Source organism: Mirounga angustirostris, unplaced genomic scaffold (genome assembly GCF_029215605.1).
Source record: "Mirounga angustirostris isolate CCGP_5_RB_7025 unplaced genomic scaffold, mMirAng1.0.hap1 SCAF_4, whole genome shotgun sequence".
In the NCBI taxonomy this organism is placed as follows: Eukaryota; Metazoa; Chordata; class Mammalia; order Carnivora; family Phocidae; genus Mirounga; species Mirounga angustirostris.
The window spans coordinates 68,115,568-68,138,224 of NW_026991712.1; the positions used below are offsets into that span (position 1 = coordinate 68,115,568).

At 40.0% G+C, this 22,657-nt stretch overlaps 1 protein-coding gene across 2 annotated transcripts in view; it reads right to left on the reverse strand.

The window, feature by feature from the left end:
* Window positions 1-1,503: 1,503 nt before the first annotated feature.
* NKAIN3 (sodium/potassium transporting ATPase interacting 3) overlaps window positions 1,504-22,657 on the reverse strand; it is a 631,576-nt gene continuing 610,422 nt past the window's right edge. The window contains exons 6-7 of one of the 2 annotated variants that reach the window (XM_045896497.3): window positions 16,136-16,205; window positions 1,504-6,822 (exon numbers count right to left, since the gene is read on the reverse strand). In XM_045896497.3, coding sequence (XP_045752453.1) covers window positions 6,813-6,822; window positions 16,136-16,205 — 80 coding nt within the window. In that variant the 3' untranslated portion in view covers window positions 1,504-6,812. The remainder of the gene's footprint in view (window positions 6,823-16,135; window positions 16,206-22,657) is intronic. The other variant, XM_064588280.1, reaches the window with a different exon arrangement.

Consider the following 22,657-nt stretch of genomic DNA (forward strand, 5'->3'; position numbering starts at 1 on the left):
GTAGGAGGAGCCAACAGCAGGTGTCTTCCTCAGCTGTCCCAAGCCTTGAAGACAGGGTGAAAAAAATCAGCCTAGTTCGTCAGGTGACAGCGGGTGGCCACCAATGACAGAGTAAGGAAGGTTGGACTGAGAGCTTGCAGAGCAGACCCAATGGGACATGGGGCAAGTTACTGCAGCTATCAGCCTGTCTCCTCGTCCGTAAACTGAACCATTGAGGTCCTTTCTACTCTACAACTTGATCCTGTACCAGGCATCTTGTTTCTTCCTCTAGGCATCTTATTTCTTTTAACTTGCATTCCTTAAAATAATCTTATGCCGTTCATTGTTAAGGGAATCGGGTCATACGACACACTTTAGCAAAGTGATTATTTAGAAAAGGGTATACTCAAGTGTTGAAATTTGTGTGTAGATGCGTGTGTACAACACAAGTAAGTCAACTAATCTCTCAGTCGTTAGTGACGGCTGCCAAACTTGCAGGCACTGGGTATTAGGAGACTATAACACTTTTCAGTGATTGAAATCACTTCATAGGACATCGTTGAATAAGTAGTATCTGCAAGATTTCTCTGTCTCTGTTTTTCTCTCTGTCTCTTTCTGCCTCCACCCCCACCCCAGCTTAGGAGGGATGTATGATAAAATGTAATTACATAGTTTTTATAATTTCCCTCAATTGTATTTTTTCTTAGAGAAAAAGACTATCGAGTAGTTTCAAATACTCATTCCACTCTAGCCAATATGTTCTTGAAAAACAGGTGAAGGGAAACACAGGTCCAACTTTTACAAAGAGAAAATAACAAAAAAGGAAGGATTATACATTTTTCACCTATATATCCTGCCCCACCTTCCTAAGCATCAATGTCCATACATAGTTGTTGAATTGAATAAAAAGAAAATAATGACACTACTAATCAATTCAGAAGAAAAGATGTTGCTAAAATAAAATAGTTGAAGAGTTATGACCATAGAAGAAAAAAATTATTTTCACAGCACAATAGTGAGGACCAAGCAAAACATTGGCTTGGCTCTTGAATTTTAAATTTAATTTCCAGAAAAGGAAAGCTAAAATACACTCTACAGAATTATGGAAAGCATAGAAGGATCTTGAGTCATAGATTTATTTTTTTCTTTCTAGGAAGAAAGTCAGAAAGATGAGGTAGAAATTCTCATTTCACAGAGTCAGTGATTACTTTCTCACAGTATTGAAGTATGCATGTATTTTTTTTTCAGTTATTAAAGTAAATGAAAACATTATTACAAAAAATCATGAGAGCTAGCTTGAATTGTGTGGCAGAGACTGCTAAGCATTCTTCAATATATATTTCCCTTCCTTACTAAGAAAGAAGCCCTTAATTTTCAGATGGGCACAAGGCTACCAAGAATAAAGAGTACAATTCCTAGCTTTCCTTCCAGCTAAATTTAGAGGGGACTAAATTTTGGTTAATGGGATGTAAGCAGAAGTAGTATGTGCAACTTCTGAGGCATGCCCTTAAATGAAAGAAGCACCTTTCCCTGTCCCTTTTTCCTCCTTTTTGGCTGGGATACAAATGCAATGGCTGGCACTTTAGCAGCCATTTTGAGTCATGTTAGAACTTGAGAATGGCAGGACACAAAAAGAACCAATGAGAATGAACCTGGGTCCTTGTCTCTAGGGAATCCAAGTCCAGCTCTTTGCTGACTATTTCCAGGATTTTGAAATATGAAAAGGTAAAGACCTCTATCTTGTTTAAGCCACTGTCTTTTTTCTCCCTTCCTTCCTTCCTCTCTCCCTCCCTCCATCTCTCCTCTCTCTCTTTTTCTTTCTTTCTTTCTTTCTTTCTTTCTTTCTTTCTTTCTTTCTTTCTTTCTTTCTTTCTTTCTTTCCCTCTTTCTCACATATAGGTAAATATAATCTTAACTATTATAGACTGACAAGGTCTTCTGCCAAAGCAAGTTCTATGAGAGTAACTAAATAGATCATTAGTTTCTTCAAACTGTTTTTTTTTTTAAACCTAACTCTGGAGAGGAAAGGAAAAGCATGCCCTCAATGGAAAATAGTTCAATGTTTTTAATCACTCAAAGAAACAAACACAACTCTGAGTGAAAGACTGACATGTACCAATCCACATTAGGTAGACTTTTAATTTCGGATTCTTCCTCTTTTCCTTTCTCCCTCCCTTTTCTTTCTCTTTCTTTTCCCCTTTACTCCCTCCCTTTTCTCTTTCCTACCTCATTTCTTTTTCTTCTTAATTTAGCTCTCAAGTTTAAACCAAAGCCTAGATTCTTTGAATATTTCATATTTTTGAAATGTTTAGCATTTAACATGATTCTTGCCTTTTAATATGCTTGCAGGTCTGAGGAAGATGATTCATTTTTTTCATCTGACACCAAATTTTTCTAGAAATATTATATTTAAGAAAGTTTATCCACCTTCTAGAAATGGCTTTTTCCCCCTTTTCCCTCAGTGAAGAAATTAAGCTTCTTTAGGATGAAAAGAGAGAAGCTACCCACAAATTTTGAAATTCTTGAGAATTTTGTTTTTTGGAGAATTCTTTATTAATAAATACATCTTCTAATCATTAAAATATATCTGCTCCCTTTCTGCATTGCACACTATGCAGTTATATGAGCAATGATTTCTTTTTTCAGTTCTACTTTTGGACATAACGTCCTTAGGTTGTGGGCCTCTTTATCATGAATATTTGAACAGGGTTCACAGACACTTTCACAAACCTATCCGGCAAAGGTTATAGATGACTCTTAAATGGAAAGGAAACAAAAAAACCGGACATTCAAGGTTTCTAAGTTTAAAAAGATCAATTATTTTTATTTTTTCCTCCTTAATTCAGTTATCCCCTGAAAGCAGCTATTACCTTGAGCTAAAATGTCAAGTTAGAACATTTGAATTCTAATCAACTGCAGAAATTCTAGTTACATATTCAAGTAACTCAGAAATAATAAGCCAGAATATTCACTCCATAGTGAGTCCACTATGGGATAGTATAAATTTTGGGATAGTATAAATTTTTAAATTAGGTCTAAAATGAAGATGTTTGTTTTGGGGGATAGTATTTTTGAGATAGTATAAATTTTTCAATTAGGTCTAAAATGAAGATGCTTATTTTTGGCAAGATTCCTTTCTAATTTGCAAGGATTGAAAAAAGCAATTTTGGTTTTTATTTGCTTCTCAATTTAGCAGCGTCATGATGGTTTTCCTCAGCTTTGCAACACACATTTTAGTTGGTTCTAGCGAACACAAATTTCTCTCAATCATGAGTGTCCCGTTCATTAAGCGAGACAAATGACAGCCTTGTTATATTTTGTTAGATCCCAGCCTCTTGAAGCTGGCTATCTTCCTTAGTTAGGTCTATAGGAAATAGCAGGGCTTATTTTTCTGAAGGAAAAAAAGAAAGAAGTCAATATTGTTCTAGGGCAAGATGTCAAGTTATCTTCAAAACAAGTAAGTCAAAAACCTCTCAGTTTTTGAGTGGTATGAACATGTTTTTGCTTCAGGGATACATACCCTCACGTTATATGGCAGGTGAAAGTCTTAAGATACCTGGGGATGTATTGGTTTAGAGCTCTTCCTAAGAGATGTTTGAGATTTCTCTGATGTAGACTGTTCTATACCCAAAGATATATTGTCTCCTGGGAATTCTGGAACAGCCTCTGTAACTCTGTAACTCGCTTGCTCAACCTTTGCAGTCATGAAATATGACTGGAAGAGGAAAGACAGAAAGAAGGTAGGCTGGAAAGCATCCCAGCTGTCTGTGACTCCACACAAAGCCAGCAGAAGACACTTAAGAGAGGATAAGTCGTTGTCCACACAAGATAGAAGATGAGGAAGGGTTCACCAAGGTTTTATAAGACACAATGCCAAAGTGGTTCAAAGAGGAAAAAAACGTTGGTTTTAACTTTCCCCTTCTGCATTCCAGTCAGCACCAGGGGCTCTTGGGCAGTGGGCATCCTATCTTCAGTTTTACCAGGACCACTTCTGAGGAGGACTCTTGAACCTGGGGCTGCACCCTCTCTCACGATGCCGAGATTCTGGCAAATGAGTGCAGGCTCAGAGAACATTCATTTTCCCTTACTCTGCTCAGACACACATTGCATATGGAGAAGCCAAGATTTGGCCCAAATGGAGACATAGCGAACACGTTTGTTGAAAGCCCCACTGCATAATGTGCAGTGCTGGATAGATTTCCTAAAACAGGAGGCAAGAATTGTTAAGAACTGGAGGCAGTCACTCCCAAGGAGCAGCGATTATGACAGCCCTGCATGGAAAGACCCAGATCAAGGACGACTGCTGAGTGTTACTGCAAAGCTCAGCACTTCTTTTCATCCCTTTGTTGTAGGGAAGCAGAACCTCTAAGGAGCAGCCAGGAGAGGAGAGGTAGGAAGAAGCAAAGTGGGGAGGAGAGGAGATCGATCTAACTTGTCTCTGATGAGAGGTAAATTCTCTGGAACTTCAGCATTGTCATTACAGATTGCTGGGATACCATATTAAGTAGTTACCTATATTGAACATCCATAGAAAAATCACTAGTGTAAGGATTTCCTCCTCAAATCTGTCACCTGCAGTGACACAAGGTGTAGGACTCTCCAGGGCATCTTACCAGTATGTACACACATGAAGCTAGAACAGCAATAAAAGTATGGTGCTTTTTTGTGAAATGTTAACTGTGTTGTGTTTGTGGGGGGGGGGGGGGGGCAATGAAATGACAGTTTAAAATACTCATGTGTTAATTTTATTCTCCTGTCTTACTTTCTGTGTTTCTGATATTCTAGTAGCTTTATCCATAATAATCGTATGTATTAATCTTGAAATACAAAAGTTATTTTTTAATTAGGAAATGCAATTTTTCGTCTTCAGGATTTCTAATTGTTTAAACATGGCAATATTTTCAAACTACTTTTTAGAAAACTTCAAAGAGTTCGGTGTTTTCATGGGCTTTTCATAGCACGTGGCTGTACAGCAAGAGCTCCAGATGGAGTCCAACTTGTTCTGCTATTACAATAATAACTGCCTCTTTCAAATGGGGAGTGCTTCACAGTTTGCAGGATACTTTTTACATTTCATCCAATTCTCACCTCACCCTTAAGAGGTAGGGATTATAGTTCTACCTTGCAGATGAGGAAAATTCCAAGGCCAAGATGTCCAGCACTGTCCAAGGCCACAGTGGTGGGCCTGGGACCCAAGCCCTACCTTTTGCTTTCCAGTTCCCCTTCCTTTGGCCATAGCTCTTGCCCGTCTATATACACGCAGGACTCTGGACAAGGCCACCAAATCCCCTAGACTTCAGATCCCTCCACTGTGCAATGGCAGCTTGGATTTGATCATCTCCGAGGTCCCTGTGAACTCCTCTTCATTTTGAATTTGGGTTTATTCAGTAGAATGAAAAAATGATGGGATTCAGTGTGCCTTGCCTGACTGAAGGGGCACAATCCAAAGGCTAGTGACTAAAATGGGCCTCTAGAATGCCCCAGTGGTTGTCATGAACTGGGAGGAACCAGGGTAGACTTTGTTGTATTAGTTCCGATTCTTAACAGAGTCTCATAAAATATATGGACTCCAACAAGACAAGAAAAAAAGAACTTCTCTACACATACAAAAATTTGCATGTGATTTTAGATGGTTTATAGATCGACTTCGAGATGTATGGGCTAAGGTAACAACTTTTGGATTGAATAGTACACATGTACACAATTTTGTGGCTTATGGGTGGCCTCATGTTGGTTGTTATACAAAGTGAGCAAAACTTACTTTGATATGGGAGATAGTAATTGAAAGATACAAAAGGAAAAAAACTGTGATGTGCCTTCAAAACAGTCCTTTTTTCTATAGAAAATTATGTTTCCCATATTACTTTCTTGGTTATTGGGATGGGGTAGGAGAAAGAAAAATTGATGTAGAACAAATATAAATATCTTTTGAAGAAGCCTTTGTAGAGAATTCCATACCACTTTTAAAGCTCCTTTTGAACATCTTGAGAGCAACGTTCCTGATTGCAGATTTATGGTTGTGATTTCTGTCTCCCAAGCCCACACGCTCAATGTTTTGGTCTGACACCAATGTCAGAACTGGGATAAAGAATAGAAAATATGAACATCAGAGATACCCATATACCCTCCAAAGGAGGAAAGGTGTTCTACTAATCATGTTACCCTTCCATACCATGTAATTTCCAGAACACAGGAAGAACAAGATAACATGCATGAATCTGAAAATTTTAGACTGACATAATGTTATTCTGCATTCTGGAAAGTTGAGAACAAAGGAGGACATCATGTTTTGTCTTGTGGTATTGAAAAAATGACCCATGGTCAGTCTGAAAGCCAGATCCACTGTTCGTACCCATTTATCAGCTGTCACAGCATCTAACTTCATGTTGAGTAGCCCTCTGTAATGTCTGTTAATGCAAACTCCATTGGGCATAGGATAACTGCAGTCATCAGCAACATTGAACACCTCGATACAAAAACCAGTATTTCTTTTAGAATAGACTGTAGAAGGTTTTCATTAAACTTTTTCTTTTTGCATGCCCCACAGTATTGTTAAAAAGATGAAAAACCAGTTTTTAAAATAACTTACAAGTATTCATATAAGAAGAAAATGACTTAAAAAATACCCACCCATTCACCTACAACTCATCTAGCGCACAATGCTAATAATACATAGGCTGTGAGAAAAGAACTCAGTGATTTGTGGGGAAGTAGGGAGGCGTAGTCCATCCTCTGGGAGGAGGTGAGACGTGTCAATGCGAAGAGGTGCTCTCAGTGGTGCTTGGCTTCCTAAGTCAAGTTCAGCAGCCATGTTTCAGAGTCAGCGTCATTACTTATTTCGACCTAAAACAGAAAATATGAATTGCTTTAAAGAACTTCAAAACTGAAAACTGAATTTCCTTTCTATTCACTCAGGCTTTTCAAAATGCAAAATAGTTTCTGGGTGTTCCTCATGCGGTCTGTGTATATGACCAAAGCAATAAGAAAGCCGAAAACCCCGCTCTTCAGATTAGGGTGTGCAATCAGGTATAAAAATTGTAATATAGTATTGCCTTCCTGGGAGAGAAGTGCCAACCCCATTGCAATGGAGGACTGATGTTAAGGTCTGGTCTTTGGTTGTCTTGGGGTAAAGATGACAGGGTAGTAGTATGTCTCCAAACTGCTAGGTACATCCCTAGCCTACAGCATCCTGTTGGTTGACAGCTCAAGAATTATCCTCATCTGGGCGCCTGGGTGGCTCAGTTGGTTAAGCGACTGCCTTCGGCTCAGGTCATGATCCTGGAGTCCCTGGATCGAGTCCCGCATCGGGCTCTCTGCTCGGCGGGGAGTCTGCTTCTCCCTCTGACCCTCCCGACCCTCCCCCCTCTCATGCTCTCTCTCTCTCAGTCTCTCTCTCTCAAATAAATAAATAAAATCTTAAAAAAAAAAAAAAAAAGAATTATCCTCATCTGGCTTTCATACCGCTGATCTACATCCTTACATACATCCCATCCTGTGATGGCTAATTTTATGTGTCAACTTGGGTAGGCCATGACACCCAGATATTTGGTCAAACACCAACCTAAGTGTGGCTGTGAAGGTATTTTTTTAGATGAGATTCACAATTAAATCAATAGACTTTAAGTAAAGCAGATTATCCTCCCTGTTGTGGGGAGGTCTTATTCAGTCCCTTAAAAGGTCTTTAAGAAGAAGGAATTCTGCCTCTGGACTGCCTTTGGACTCAAGACTATAACATCAACTGTTCCCTGGCTCTCTGGTCTGCAAACTCTGCCTGCCCTTGTTGGATTTGCCTGGCCCCATGAGCCAATTTCTTAAAATCTCTCTCTCTCTGCACACAACGCACATGCGAGTACACACATGTACACTAATTCTGTTTCTCTGGAACACACACTTCCATCTCTAGTTACTCCTGTCTCCTGATTCTGAGTCTATACTAGGCAGTAAGCCTTTGGAAAGTGGTAGTTTAGGCTTATGCATCTTCCCACAATATCAACCCCAATACACTGTCTGCCACATAGTTGGCACTTAATAAATATTTGTTGAATGCTTTTGCTCTCATGAAAAAAGTCTTAGCTGATCCAAATCCCATTCATCCTCAGGATTCAGTTGACATTTCTTCTCCCCTGAGAAGACTTGTACTCCCATGTCAGCCATACTGCTTTCTCACCCCACTGATAGCAACTCTTCCACTGTCAGCTATACCCCCTGTGGAGCTAATGGCATTCAACTTCACAATTAATTTGGTTCTGATTGTTTCACTCAGGTGTGTGAGTTTCCTCCCTACAACTAAATTATAAGGATCCTGCCAGTAGAGGCTGTGTTTCCCATTTATTTTATAGCCCTATCTAGCAATTCTCTTCCATTAACTCAGTTCAATGACTCTTTCTATGGCCTAGAATAGACTTTTTGGGTTATCATTTGAAATAGCTGAAAAAAACCTCAACTTTCCAGTTTTACTTTCTGGTAGCCACTCTCCTCCGTGTAAGTTCTGTTCCCTCCTATACGCCTCAAGAGTTGGAGTCCTTTAGTTCTCTCCCCATTTTCTCTGCTCCTCTATTTCCTACATTCTGAAAGACTTATAGCCCACATGCCTACCCCTTTTACCCCACTGTATTTTTTTTTTAGATTTTATTTATTTATTTGACAGAGAGATAGAGAGAGCCAGAGACCACAAGGAGGGGAATGGCAGAGGGAGACGGAGAGGGAGAAGTAGACTCCCTGCTGAGCAAGGAGCCCGATTCGGGGCTCGATCCCAGGACCCTGAGACCGTGACCTAAGCCAAAGGCAGACACTTAACAACTGAGCCACCCAGGCACCCCTACCCCATTGCAATTTAACAGGGATTGAAACTGAAAATAAAGAGATGAGATTATAATGGTGGAATTATTATAGTTTTATACAGTGTCTCAGTTAGGAGGGAGATTCAAGGTCCTAAAGTTTATTCATCCATCCAACAGGTAAATCTCTGCTAGAATGAAGATAAGGCAGTAGGGAAAGGTACTTTTGTTTGTTAGTGCTAGTACTGATGGGAGTTTGGGGGAACTTCTAGGTATACCCACCACGTTTATCTTCTGTGGTGAGATTGAACTAATTCTGTTATTCTTGTATTTTCTACACTTTTAATCCAAGATCAAACTTGACCTTGTGGCAAGATACTTCATATATGGTGCTGTGCTTCTCCTTGTGTCACATCTGGAGACACATAATGTCTAGTTGTCACTCTTTTAATGGTGCTACGATTGACCAATGAGTCTGGGTAGAACAGTTAGAGTTTTGGGAAACTTAAGATCATATCTTTATTTGTTTCTTCAGATGTTCATAGGTATGTTAGTAGTTACCTGAAGGTACCTACTCCTAAGGCAGAATAAAATCAAGTAATAGCATAGTGATGTTATTTCAAAGTGTGTCTTCTGAAAGGCCTGTCATTGTATCTTTTTCTATTGCTTTTCTAAGTCCCCCTGTTATTATTTCTGGGTGTGAGTGTGTGTGTGTGTGTGTGTAAGATATCTGTGTATTCTATTTTCTTTCCCATGTCTTGTTTCTTCCCAGAACCTGTCATAATGTGGGATTATAAGTATTTCTTGATGTGGATATAAAAGAAACAAAATATGTTTTTAACATAAAATTTGGTTTCTGTTCATTGCATTTAATTTTAAAGTCAGAGGATATTCTCTTTTGGAGACAGGCAAAATGAAGTTACTTCTCTCATGTTGATTAATTTGGGGGAGGAGGGTGCTCCATGTCTCCATATCACTGGGTAAATCTATTTTCCTGCTGTTAATATCTATGACTAGTACTAAGAAGATTCCTGAGAGTTCTCAGAAAGACAGGAATTGACAGTTTCCCTGGAGGGTACCATTCAGATGCGAGTTTTCTCTTTTTGGAAAAGGCAGTGTGAGAACCAGGTTCCATAAGGTTCTGGGGGCAGTGAGTGAGGTCACATGTCAAATGAGAAGGTCTCAGTGATCCCAGTGAAGCACAGGGCAGATGACTGACTGTCGGTCATGGTCATGGCAGCCCCTCTTTGTGTGTTGCTGGCCACACGATTGGTGGCATCATTCCTTCCCAGCAACAATAGTGGTGCATGAACTGACTAGCCCAGTGACAGGTCTGAACCATATAAACACAGTCATTTCACTGCTCCATGGTCAGATGGCCACACAGTAGGGTATGTTCTTCCATAGTTCCTAAAAGGAATTAGTCATTTCCCATGATGGATTACAAAGGTATTAATATCAGTGACAGAGGGTAAGTGCTCAGAAGAGAGGAAGAGCAAGAAGCCCAAAGCACTGCCCCCTTGTGCTAAGTAAGGCAGCCACACAGGGAAGCCCGGCTCTCCTCTGGGACAATTAAGAAGGGGCTGAGTGCATTACAGGTTGTTGCAATCTGCATTTTTGAGGCTGCCTGGGAAGGTTAATGCCTGTTGTAAGCGCCCACCATTTCCAGGGACCAGTGGAAGCCCTTAGGCAACAGAACTCCACACTTAGTAATGGGAAGGGTGAACAGCCCTCAGTTTGAGCAGATTAGGGACACCTTGCACTGTGTGCCACAGGGGACAGACAGCATAGATAGAGAAATATGAAAGTATGAAAGACAATCAAGGACAAATGAAAACAGGAGAAAGACGGAGAGTTATCATTTTATTAGTCTTTAGGTGCTTGGTCGAGAAAGAGAGGAGTGATGGAGTAAATGCATGTTGTAGACTCCAGGTTCCTCCAGCTTAAGTTTACTAATACATTGCTGGTGGTTACTGGCTTGTTTGTTTGTTTGTTTGTTTTAGAAAGAGAGAGATTGCTCGCTCGCAGGGAGGGGTTGGGTGGTGGGGGAGGAGCAGAGGGAGAGAGAGAGAATCTTAAGAAGGCTCCATGGGGCTCCACTTGGGGCTAGATCTCAGGACTCTGAGATCATGACCTCAGATGAAATCAAGAGTTGGAGGCTTAATCCCAACGGAGCCACCCACGTTTGCTTGGTGGTTACTGGTTTTTAAATCAAGGATTGAAAGCACATCATTCTGACCTGCCCACCTCCCACACACCCACCCACCCACACACCTCTGTTTTGTTCTAGCTGGTTCTTAATCTAGGTGCTGTAAATGCAAAATGGTCTGGCACCAACTTACAGGGATACGGATACAAAGCAGCTTTTCTCAGAGAAGAGCAGGTGGGTGCGCCCACCTCCGCTCTGTCCAGCAGCCAGTCATCAGAGGCCGATTTCCTCTGGGCTTGGACATGAGAGGCAGTGAAGGTACAGGTGGGCGCTGACTGTCGAGCCCACCTGAAATGGGAATTAGCCTCGTCTGTCTTCTAGTACTGCGTTGCAAGAGCCGACACTCAATCAGCAGCGGCCACCTAGCAGGTGACAATTTTTCTGAAGAAAAATTAGTCTCCAGCCAAGGCAATCAGACAAGTCAAGGTACGAGAGAAAAGTCAAGTTCTCATTTGGAAATCTTAGAAAAAAGATTGGCTGAACGTGGGGGATGAAGCTTTTTCATCAAGTCTTTCTAAACGGCAGTCGTGGGGCATCTTCCTCGCGGGAATTTCTAACGTCATCAAATCTCTCTAGCTCTATTGTAGAACACAGTTCTGAAATTCCACTGCGGTCTTTTTTTGACAAAGTACCTTCGTCTAATTATTTCTATCTGAAGAATTACTGCCACATAGAGCGTAATTTTCCCACTACCCTGGTGCTAACCATTTTGATTTTGACAAACTTTAATTTAGTTGCTCACTAGGATGTTCCCTGAAATTCCGCGTCTCTTTCATAGCTGCATGGGTTTTTTTGCCGTGCGATTTGTCTTCCTGAGAAGTAAATCTGCTTTTATTAGCCCTCTCCCCTTGGTGTTACTGCAGCCTCCACGATCAGCCGCTTGGTAGGTGTCCTGTTGAAAGCCGCCACTGACCACGTGTGGCTCTCTGCTCCAATGACAAGAGCCACCCATGCTCTTTCTCCTCATGAAAGGTAGTATCAGCGTGTGGTGGCAGTGATGGAAGAGGTCCTGGGAGACCCAGGCTCTACTTATTTGAGAGTTATAGCCCCCTCACTGATGGCTACGCCAAGATGATGGACCCCAACCCAGGCCACCCCTGACCTGTGTTACATATCCCAAAGCCAGACCCAAATGACAACCACTGAAAGCATCTCTACAGCATCTTTAAATTTTTAATTTGTTTTAGATTTTACTTATTTATTTGAGCATGAGAGAGCATGAGTGGTGGTGGGGAGAGGCAGAAGGAGAGGAATAAGCAGACTTCCCACTGAGCAGGGAGCCCGACTTAGGGCTTGATCCCAGAACCCCAGGATCATGACCTGAGTGGAAAGCAGACACTTAACCGACTGAGCCACCTAGGCACCCCTTTATTTATTTATTTTTAGTGGTATTTCACCAGTGCAAAGCTGACAGTCTCTGCCCTGCACCCTCACAGTGTGTGTGGGGGGGTGGTGTGGGGGATACCCAAGGCCTCCCACTTATTCTACACCTCTCATGTCTCTTCCCCATGCCAGGCTAGAGTCAAACTCAACAGGATCTTTTTTCCTCACTGATTCTGCCAAACCTGGTCCCTTGGCTGTGGTTTCGCTGGATAGTAGGTAGGGATAGTGGGAATCTTGTTCACCTCTATAGCTTTTTTTTTTTAAATTCATGTATAGTTAACATCCAGTGTTATATTAGTTTCAGGTGTACAATATAGTGATTCAACAATTCTACACATTTCTCAGTGCTCATCATAAGTGTACTCCCTTCATCTATTTCGCCCATCCTTCCACCCACCTCCCCGCTGGTAACCATCAGTTTGTTCTCTGCGTTTGTAGCTCTCTCTCTTTTTTTAATCTCTTTTTTCTTTGTTCATTTGTTTGTTCCTTAAATTCCACATACAAATGAGATCATATGGTATTTGTCTTTCTCTGTCTGACTTATTTCACTTAGCATTATGCCCTCTAGGTCCATCCATGTTGTTGCAAATGGCAGGATCTCATTCTTTTTTATGGCTGGCATCTCCACAGCTTTAGGTCTGAAGAGTCATGTTGTTTAGATGGCGGAACCATGGCTGCTGAGGATCTGGGGGCAACCCCACCAAGAGCTACCAAGATTCCTGCTCTACTTAAACCTCTGTTTCCTCATAGGCTTGCTCAGGTTATGTGACAACTATGGCAAACACTAGATTGGATAGTCATGAATTTCAACTTCACCCTCTGTAGAATGGCCAAGCAAATTCGCCTCCATGCAGGGGACACCCATTCTCTTCTGCTTTCGATTAACTCCTTATCATCTTTCCTAAGGCAGCTCAGGCATCATCCCTTAGTCTATCTCCTGCCCCTACAAGTGAGAAGTAACCATTCTCCCTTCTGCAAAAAATTGCCTTGGGGACACTGTTTTGCATCTACTTATTTCTATGTAGGTCTCCTCTCCTAGATCATTGGCTGCTGGTGGTCAAAGCTCAAGTATTGCTCATCTTTCTCTCTCTGGCACCCAGCACAGGGTCTAGGACATACATAATAAGTAACAGAGAAAGAGGTGTAAATAAAACTAAACTAATTTACTTAATCAGGCCTTCTTGATAGCTTGGTATCATTAATTTAAAAAGAGACAGAACATGGAAGACCAACTCCATATGTAAAATGCCTTCTCCTATCACATCACCCTCAACACACACATTCACACACAACTTGACTGTGGGCACATGAAAGGTATGGTTTATGATTAGGAGCAATGACACAATCAAACATGAGAATGAGGGCTTCCTGTACAAATCGACAGTGTTTCCTGTCAATGGAATGTCTGCTTGTAACTACCCCTCGAGAGTCGAAAGCCACCCTTCCACATACGTGTATCAGGATTCTCCTGATTCCCTTAATAAAGTGGCTTCCTCATAAAACCTGGTTCTGTACTCCATGGAGTCTAAAGGGACTTAATGAAAGTTAAAAAACCAGCATTCCCTTCCTCGTCTGACAAGTTATACAGAAGATTGGTTTTTTTTTTGCCAAGCTGTTGCTGGGTGGTGATATGGCATCACTGAGCTGGGCACAACAGAATCCAATCTAATGGCTTTATTAAAAGAAATCAAGCAAGCTGACTTATGCCAAGTGAATAAACTGTAATATTTGCATACCAGTGGAGAGCACACATACTGACCTCTTCAATTGTTTCATGCACAATGATTTTAATTCAGGTTTAGTTTGATCTTTCAGATTCCTGCTCCTTTCATGGTTGAAAGGCTTTCCATATTCATTGGACAGTAATATGCATAATCTGTCAAAGCAGGAACTTTCTGTGGCCTGTAGTTTATGCTACATTCAGCTACAAAGGTGTGAACAGGGGAGTTGAGAAAATCCTTTGAGGAAGCAGTGGAGTTGATCAAACAAAGACTTTCAGGTAATCTCACGGGTACGTTTCATGTACTCTTGATTCACAGGGATGGGAGAGACATTAGGGAACACAGATGGCAGTCACTTGCCTCTGGGCCATGCCAGAGAACACTGTGAGGTACATGGAGACACATGCCATTCAAAAAAGGAGATTCCATTATCAACATTCATCAACTGCAATTTTAATAACCTTCCTTAATAGAGAGATCTCTCTTACATCTGATCAACGTTTTTCATGTTGCAATTTCCTCTGCTGAGTTATTTCTTTCACAGTGGAGATGAAAGAAATCACTCATCACCTTCTTTGCTACATAATGAATGCATGTTAGACTCTCCTAGACACTACTAGGCATTGTTTCCATTCTTTTCTCACTTCCAATGCACTCATCATCTTTATTATGGTCGCAATCTCTGCCAAGTTTCTCAGACCCACAAATACCAACTTTTTATGAGCACATCATTTATGAGCACATCATTTATGAGCATGAGTAATGAGGTGGCGACTGCTTAGTCCCGGAGTGTTATATAAGGTGAATGATTTCCCAAATTGGATTTGCTGTAAGAAACCAACATTTATTTAAACATCTGTCATGTGACAGGCACAGTGCTGATTTGTGTAGCTTGTGAGCTATGTTTCCTTTAGATCATTCTGCCAGAATAAAATTAATCCAACCTGGAGAGGTTGGAGGAGCCCAGTGCAGGTTTCTTAAGGCTGGGGGTGAGGGGGCTGCAGATGCGGGCAGGAACCACTATGGCGAAGAGGCAGCAGATGAAGGCTTCCATGTGTGTTTCTTACGCCAGTGGCTGTTCTACATAATTTCCTTTATCACCACGGAATTGTAGAACATTGGGCTGAAAGAGTAGGAAGGTCATCTGAACACGTCCACACCATCAGGCATGGTGATAGCTTATCAATCAGAATAGATCCCAGCTCCACCCCTTACTACTAATGGCACTTTGGGAAATTTGTTGAATCTCTATGTACCTCTGTTTCCTTTTTTATGAAGTGGGACTATTAATTAGTACATTACGGTATTTCCATGAGGGTTAAGAGAGACAATCCATGCCAAGTGCGTAGCACATGATAGCTATCATTTTCTACAGTTGTTTATTTGTTACTTAGAGTTTTCTAGGAATGGAGTCACTGTATCTATTTTCTTGCTTTCTAGTATTTTATCAGTCAGGTGACCCCGATTCCTTCCTTATACTCAACTGAAATCTGTTCAGGTTAAGGTGTTTTTGTGTTGTAGTTGTTGACTTGCTTGCATGTCCTCTAGGAACAGTTAATCAAATATTTGAGAGCTAGGCACAGTCAAAGGTTACCCCATTGAATCCATCCTCCCTCCTCTGCCTGTGAAACCATATTACAGGTGGGAGAACCAAGTCTCAGGGGCATTAAGGAAGGGCCCTGAGACCACACACATAAAGCCTGGGTTCTAACCTATTCTTTCTCCTCTTTTCCCTCTGTAATATAGCCCCAAGTCACATATCTAGTTTCTCTTCTACAGACTACATTATCCTTTTTTTTTTTTTTCCCAATTTGGCAATCAACCTCTGATAAGAAAAATACAATAAAAATTCCATTTTAGAAACATAAACCATGTTACCTATTTCAAATTATTTTTGGAATGAATAATAATGATGATGTTGGGTTACATGTAAAAGGTGCGGTTTAAATATGAGTGGAAAATTAAACCAATGATTAGTAGTAGCAGGTCCAAATTATCTCAGGTTTGGTTAGTTTTGACCAAGTTAGAAGGATTAATATTTTCCACCTCATCACACCTTTACTTACAGGTTAACAGGCTTTAACTCAACATGATCCTGGTAGTAGGAGTATGCATCAAGTCCGCCTATGAAATCAACTGAAAATATAACATAGCCCGATGTGAATAAATGTGCAAATAAAAACACACGTAATACTAGGTGTTTAAAATAGAACACATAAAAAGAATATCAACAAAAAATATCTACCACAAATGGAAAAATGTGTACTTATATAAAAGGCTGCTAAAAATATCAATGGTCAAAAAACAGGGAGCTTTTAAGAAACACAGAAAGAACTTGGGATCTTATGGACTACAAAATCAAAGCTGTTACTGACTTCAGTGAAAAATGAAGTAACATTAAGTAACATTAGATTTTAAATAATATGTTTGTCCTTAGGCATACGGATATGCCCTTTCCCCCTGTATATCAGAAGGTGTACCCTCTCGTCTTGTTGCCAGAATCCAATTTTTTCCTGAAGAATATTTATTGCATCGTTAGAAAGACCTTTGAGAAGTCACATAATCTATGTCCATGCTTTTTGTCTTCAAGCCATCCTTGATAAATAGGCATCTGTTTTTTTTGCAAAGAAGGTTTCATCTCTTCTCTGGTCGCATGGTACCGGTCTCACAATCTGTATAGAATCACTATGCTGGTGACATTCATTCTAATTTCTTTCTGTTTCGATCACAGCTTCCGTCTTTCTTTTCCAATCATAATGTCCAAGGCTAATTAATCTTAGTTCACATCTCTTGTTCCTTTTTTTCGTAATCCATTAAAAGTATTAATTACTTTACATCAAACTTTGGTTATATTATAGCACTATAACATTAACAGGTACATAGGCATAGAGGGACACTGAATTCTCGGTGAGGGAGTATATGTTTAGGTACATAATACTCGAATATTATATCAAGACAGCTCAAGACAGGCATGTCAGTGACCTGTGGTTTAGACTTAGCATATAAGTTCTATTGAAGACTTGACCTACTCTAGGTCTAGCCACTCTGCCAATCCCTGACCTGCTGTATCCTTTTACCTCGATTGAAGAAGCTGAGGTAAGGCTGGGTCAATCAAAGCTTCACCAGATCACTGTGTAGACATGAGCTTTGGAGTCCTGTGGGGTACACAACAACCAAGTGGCAGGGACCATTTCCAGGTAATCCCCTTGGAGATTAGAGGAACCTGAAGCCCATCTTTTTCCTACCAGGTCACATAAGTTACCCAGACACTATGTTAGGGAGAGAAACAGTGAAAGAGGAGTCAATCCGAGACACTGAAAAGATTTTCCCAGAGAGAATAAGCAGTGCCTAGGGACCATTTAAATGGTCGGATTGGACAAAATTTTTATCAGATTAGATACCTAATCAAACATCTACTCCTTCATCTTGCTGACCAATGGGTGGGAAATTAGAAGGAAAATCACACTGATTAAAAGTTGAATGAGTATGTGATTACAAGGCACTTTTCAAAGTTAAAGTGGGTGTTAAAAATAAACAAAATTATAAATATATACACTTGTGAATAAAATAATTCAACTGAAAAATCATATTAAAAATAAAATTTTTTATAAAAATAAATATAGCATGTATCTGTATGCTTTATAGTTTTTTCAAAGATTTATTTATTTATTTTTGAGAGAGAGAGTGAGCGGGATGGGGGGAGAGGGACGGAAGAAGAAGGAGAGAATCTCAAGCAGACTCCTTGCTGAGCACAGAGCCCAATGCAGGGCTTGATCCCAGGACCCTGAGATCATGACCTGAGTAGAAACCAAGAGTCGGATGCTTAACTGACTGAGCTACCCAGGCGCCCCTGATATCTGTATGCTTTAAATCAAAACAAAAAGAAAACTTTTTTATAGTGATCATTTGAACATTAAAATGTAACATTAACAGAATCATTATTTTTGGTATAAATTCATGGACTACTGTGAATCTGCTCCTTAGCCATGTCTGTCTCTATCACCAGAATATATATATAAAACATGGTTTTATTATTTTCATAGATTTATTTATAATCTTATTCAAAAAATTTTTTATAGTTAGTAAAATTGAAATTGTTGATATCTAATCAATTCTGTAAATCATAATATTTTTAACTAAGGAAATATACTCTATATAAGGCACTGGTAATCTCTAAGCAAGTTTGCTAAAGAGTGGATATGTGTAATGTTATTTAGCCCAAATACTTTCCCTGTTACTGTTATTTTACCTTCATTTAGTGTATCTTTGCCAAAATTTTTATAAGACAACAAAATATACATTGTATCTATTTATGATTTTTTAAAATCAAATATAAATGCTATAACATTTTTAGGCCTTCTCACAAATCAGCTTCTTTTCATTTTGGTGCAGAATATAAATTTATCCAATTAAAAACAGGAGCTCTGTCTAAAGAGTCTTTTCTCAAGTCGAGATATTTCAAGAGGAAATTATAAAATTGAAAAATTAAATCTTGCATAACATTTGAGTTCTCATTATTTAATTTGCCTGGTTCTCTTCCTTTGGTGAGCATAAATTTCAGTGTTCTCCTTTTCATAAGCTCTCAATTACTGCCATTTACTAAAAGCTTCAAAGGATGATTTTGGGGCTGCTTCATTTGTTGAATGATTCAATTTAAAATTTTCAACTAACCTTGAATACAATGCAACTAAAATGTAGAAGACTCATTTATAAAAACGCTCACAACTATTGTAGGAAAATTAGATTGATTTACAAAGTATTTCTTTAAAGGCTGAAATGTTCTTAACTGTGATGGATGAAGAGAAGCAAAGACAGAAAATGTATCTGCCATCCTGAAGTTCTTTCTGTTTTCAACATCAAGCTCATTACCAAAATGCTTTCAGGTAAATGCAAATCAAAACCACAATGAGATACTACGTTATACCCACTAAGATAGCTAGAATAAACATATCAGATAATAACAAATGTTGGTGAGGATGTAGAGAAATTAGCACCCTCATACATGATGGGAGGGAATGTAAAATGGTGCAGCCACTTTGGAAAACAGTTAGTCAGTTCCTAAAATGGTTCAAAAGAGTTACCATATGACCCAGTAGTTCCACTCCTAGGAACAGATCCAAGAGAAATGGAGACATATGTCCTCACAAAATTTGTACATAGATGTTTATAACAGCATTATTCATAAAATCCGAATGGTGAAAAAAAATTCTAGTTTATTTACCCTACTCTGTGTATGTAAATATTTATAATATATGTAATATATGTTATCATATTAAATATATACTATATATGTTATATGTATTATGTATTATATATACATGTATATATACATATACATTTTGAAAACTAGAGTTTCTATTTTTGTTGGTAAAACACTGCAGCTTCATTGGGAAGTCATTACACTTCTGCGTGCCCCCTACTAACCCCACCTAGCTCCTGTGGGCTGGTGCACCTCCACTTGGCACTGAAAGGAGCTAGCTATCTCTGCTACTCCTGTCCAAGCACCTACCTTTTTAATCATGGATTGATCTACACACTGTCCTTGAAAGAAAGGTCCTAGTTGCACTATATCCTTAAAGATGTGGGGAGAAGACGGCAGGGGGGCGGTGGTTTTCTTACACATTTAACCATGTGTTAAAAGGAGGCTTGTACTCATTGCGCTTGTTTCTCACACATCTTGAGGAGACTATGGCAGAAGCTTGGTGAACTATCAGTTTACCCAAACTAGAACAATTATTAATGATAATATTTCATTTGAAAACCAAAAAATCTAGGACAAAGCCTAAACTAGACAGGATGCCAGGACAACCTGTGTCAAACAGAGACCATTTCAACCCAACGAAGACACATGGTCATCCCAGTGGATGGCACAATAAATGAGCTACACTTTCTCTGCATATCAGAATTCTAGTGTGAGGTAAAATTTTCAAATCTCTAGTATTAAATATTACATATTGGTAAAACTTAAATTATCAAGTTTCCGGAACTAGACAAGTCCTCCAAAAAATATAACTATTAAGGAAGAATCATTGAAAAGTAGGTAATTAAAAAAAAAGGTATGTACTTAAGAAACTGAAAACATCAAGAATCCTTTATGGATGGAATGCAATGTGGCTTTCTGACAACAGAAGCCTACAAGTCCATGAGATAATGATGTTCCTATATAAAAATGTTTTTTATATATATGCAAATACTTGCCATTTGCCAGAGTGGAAAAATAGTTCAAGTAAAGGAGTAAATTGGAGCATAAATGGAGGGTGCATGTACAGATTCTGAAAGCTCTCTTTTTTTTCTAATGATGTCAAGTGCTTTTAAAACACAAAGAATTTTTTTTTAAAGATGACCAAATAAAAAAACTTGAAAACAACTCAGTAGGAAAGACCTTCGGCTTTTAAGTTTTCCATAAGGGAGTCATATTATATGATTAAAAAGTAAAGCAACTATGCATTCTAAAATTCATTTTCATGAGAAAGATGTAAGAAGATACTGAATTAAGGAATTTTTCCAGTAGAAAAAAACTGAATTTCAACAAAACATGAGAAGGAACAATAAAGAAAAAACAATAAAGAGCTATTGGAACAAGAAGATTAGAAAGGAAACTTCCACGAAATCTGTAATTGTAGTTGTTACAGCGAGCACTCCAACCGGGGATCTTTGGCAGAAGAGTGACGGGCCATGGAAGACGTGGGAAAGACAGAAGGAAGCGTGGGGAGGCAAGGGGGTGGGTGTGGGGGAAACAGTTTGCTGTGTGACCTGAAGGACAATGAAGTTGAATTCTGTATACTCCGTATATTCTGTATTGTCTTTTTTTTTTAGATTTTATTTGACAGAGAGAGACACAGCGAGAGAGGGAACACAAGCAGGGGGAGTGGGAAAGAGAGAAACAGGCTTCCTGCTGAGCAGGGAGCCTGATGCGGGGCTCTATCCCAGGACTCTGGGACCATGACCTGAGCCGAAGGCAGATGCCTAACGACTGAGCCACCCAGGTGCCCCGAACAGTTTCATTTTCACAGCATAACCAAGCGACTTCTTGGAAGAAATCATGTTCCTTGTAACCAAATATCTTTATGGTTACTTTAGCCATTCCATATGCCTGATGGGGATTTTCCCTGACCTGAAGGAATTACAAATCTACTCTAGATTTAAAGCAACATCTCACTGTACAGATCTGGAGTTTTTTTCCATTTGTAAAAGATACACAACCAATTGCAACTTTTCGATTTGACTATAGGAAACTTTTTGTCATAAATGAAGTTTCCAATTGGTAACTCAGTGCTACTGACTTGGTTCCTCACTCAGACATTGCAAACCCGATTGACTTTATACACCTAAAGCAGCAAGCACATTTGTACAAATACAGACCTAAAGCAATGCCATTTCCAGTGAGAGTGCAAGCTATCATCTTTGCCCCAGGTTTAACTATATTCACCTAATAATTACCTGAATATAGGTGTTTTGTTTCTGATCCAGTTAAGCTGCTTGCTACCTTGTCACTGAATTAAGAAACACCGAGGCCCTGGAACAGTGCCTTTAGCTGCAGAGCAATGAAAAGACTCAGGAAGATGAGAACCAATTAATGTATTTATTCTGAACTTGCTTCCTGGTCTACCATTGTTCCTGCTATTTAGGTAGGAGACTGTTCTAATAAACATTGATTGCACAAGTTGCCGGGAATAATGTCTTAAGGAAGCATTGCCCAGGCCTTCAAGAACTCAAATATTGGGACTGTTGCGTTGTGGTTTACTTGTTCTGTGATATGAATTCATAAGAGAAAAGCCAGGGTAGAGGCTTGACACCAACGGAGTTCACGCAGATAGGATTTTGCAGCACCCCGCGGATAATGAGGGCTTTTAGGAAAGAACAGTGATTTCAGAGGTAGCTGGCAACTGAACTCTGCCTATGCTGCTAGGGAATGAGCTACTTTGCAGCATCACTGATCTGCTGTCATTTCCTGTCTGCAGAACCTGAGCTTTCAGAGGGCATGCTGTGCTGTGCCAAATTGCAGCTCACGGTCGGACTGCGCACCGCATCGTGATGGGTGTGTGCTGGGCACTGCTTGCCCCAAATGGCTTTATGACCTGAATAGCCCTTCAAGCAGACACATGGCACCCAAATGTGAGCTTGATGGCTATTCCTTGTTCTCTTCATGGTGCAGGAAGTTTAAAGTGTCACCCACCTTTCAGAAAGCACATGTAACTCAAAAAGGGAAGCACCTGGGCCCATTGAGATGCTCAAGGATAAGTCAGCTCCGGGCCGGGAGAGCAGAGTCCTCAGTCCTAGAGGTTGGGCTGAGTGTTTCAGCACTTTTATCTCTTCCTGCCTGGTGACAGCCACGCGAAATGGGCTCTTCTCATTTCTGTCTTGTCGCCCTCAGTCTCAGGTAGTGACACGGAGAACTGGTATCACTGTCATTGTCACTGTTGGCAGTTTAGTCTGGAAAACACTGGGAGCTGTCCCTGGGAGATTCTGGAAAGTCCGGAAGCAACCCCAGGTCTGTCCAGGACATCCAGCCTCTCCTTGTGCTTGGGACGGGGAGGGGAAGCATTAAAAGACCAGGAGTCTTCAGCTGGGAAATGCAAGCCCAGATG